A 1,938-nucleotide genomic window follows, 5' to 3' on the forward strand; every position below is an offset into this window, starting at 1 on the left:
TTTACTATAGTTGAATAACATAAAACAGTCCAGGTAGAGGGTGTTTCTGCAATTATTAAGTTACTGAGTTTGCATTTAACATCAAGAGGAATTTTTGTTTTTGATGATGCTTCATTGTATAGGTTCTGAGTTTTGTTAAAGCCAAGGATCACTGATTGACACATTTTTACTAAGCATCCTCCCTTTATTGTTACGTATTATGTAATAATGGTTTCCTTTGTAATCAGGAAGTACACTTGACCCACCATCTGTAGAATAGAACGTTATGAATATGGTTGGTGGCAGGGAACAAAGCATATTCACTAAATCAGGTAGTAATTATTAAAAACCCTTAAAACTAAGCAAAAATTGACCACAATAGGATTTGATAAAAATACTGACTAGATTATAGAGCATGTTTATCTTTATGCTATACATGATATGGGCTAAACAGCAGACAGCTATAATTACTTGAGCTAGAAATATGGTGTTATTGGATTTTAATGCAGAATATAAATCTTGATAAGGATAATCACATCATTTCAAGAGTATTTTGTTATGTGGTTCCCATAACAAGATGGGAAAATATTATACAACTCCCTAATGAGAACAAGCCTTTTTATTATCTAGTATAAATCTTTTTTTTTTAATCTCCACATAGGCATGAGGAACTTAGTAAAAAAATACGAACCACCCAGATCTGAAGAAGTTGCTGTTCTGAAACAGAAGTTGGAGAGATGTCACTCTGCTGAGCTTGCACTTAACGTAATTACGTAAGTAGTTGTCTGTTTTTCATGAATAGATGTAATTGTTATCCCGTCTGTGGACAGTCTTCCTAGGGAATCCCTGAACCTCTTCATGCCCTTTTAATCTTTGAGTTCTTTTCTGAGATCTTATCTGAGGAGCAAGTGTACTGTTCCAGACTTATTTCTGTTAGCTAGAGTAGGGAAACTTGACGATTTTCTTTCAGTGGTGAACTTTATATTCAAGACAAAACTGATAGGGAAATGTGCTGTTAGAGATTTTCTTACGCCATAAGGAACGCCCATAACATCTTTCAGATTTGTAGGCTGAATGTGTAAATCAGCAGCTTTAGGATCTTTATGCTTTGCAAATAGAAGGATCTACTTAAACCTAATCTTTGGAGTTTAAACAGTTGGAGAGCTGGGCAGGTAATAGGAATAGTAAAACCATTTTCTATTTTCTGTGGAATGCATTCTGATTCAAAAGTTCTAACTTATTAAGATTTAGTGGGAGTTAGCTCTGGCATATTATAGTTAAGATGCATTTGAGATGTTTTTGATCTCTGTACTTGGTGAATATATGCTACTGTATGAGAAGCCAAAACAGCATTCCAAGGCCTGAAGGTAGACTCAAATTCTTTCCCTATATAGTTGTAATAGAAATGCAACAATTTATGAAGTGCATCAAGTACGGGACTATTTATTATATTCATAGCTATAACTGCAAACATTGGTTTAGCATAAAACTTAAAATTAATAGATTTCATTCCTGGGTTTCATTGGTAACTAAAGGAATGAAGGAATGGTTACAGAGAAGTAAGGAATGTTGACTTTAACAAATGAAAGTACAGTATTCACCCTCTGATCCGCACTTTCGTTTTCCACGGTTTCGGTCAACTGCAGTCCAATATTAAATGGAAAATTTTAGAAATAAACAATTCATAAATTTTAAATTGTGCAGTTTTGAGCAGCATGATGAAATCTTGCTGTCCCACTCCATCCAATCCATTACATGAATCATCCTTTTGTCCAACATATCCACTGTACAAAATATTTTAAGACCACATAACTTATTACAGTATAATTTTGTTTTATTTTGTTGTTAATCTCTTATTGTGCCTAATTTATAAATTCAACTTTATCTTATGTAGGTATAGGAAGAAACACTATAATATATATATATATATATATATATATATATATATATATATATATA

The 1,938-nt window shown here is 32.6% G+C and overlaps 1 protein-coding gene across 1 annotated transcript in view; it reads left to right on the forward strand.

Moving 5' to 3' along the window:
* CCNH (cyclin H) overlaps window positions 1-1,938 on the forward strand; it is a 25,326-nt gene that overhangs the window by 18,648 nt on the left and 4,740 nt on the right. The window contains exon 5 of the mRNA XM_019641111.1: window positions 641-752. Coding sequence (XP_019496656.1) covers window positions 641-752 — 112 coding nt within the window. The remainder of the gene's footprint in view (window positions 1-640; window positions 753-1,938) is intronic.

Source organism: Hipposideros armiger, unplaced genomic scaffold (assembly GCF_001890085.2).
Source record: "Hipposideros armiger isolate ML-2016 unplaced genomic scaffold, ASM189008v1 scaffold_57, whole genome shotgun sequence".
Classification (NCBI taxonomy): domain Eukaryota; kingdom Metazoa; phylum Chordata; class Mammalia; order Chiroptera; family Hipposideridae; genus Hipposideros; species Hipposideros armiger.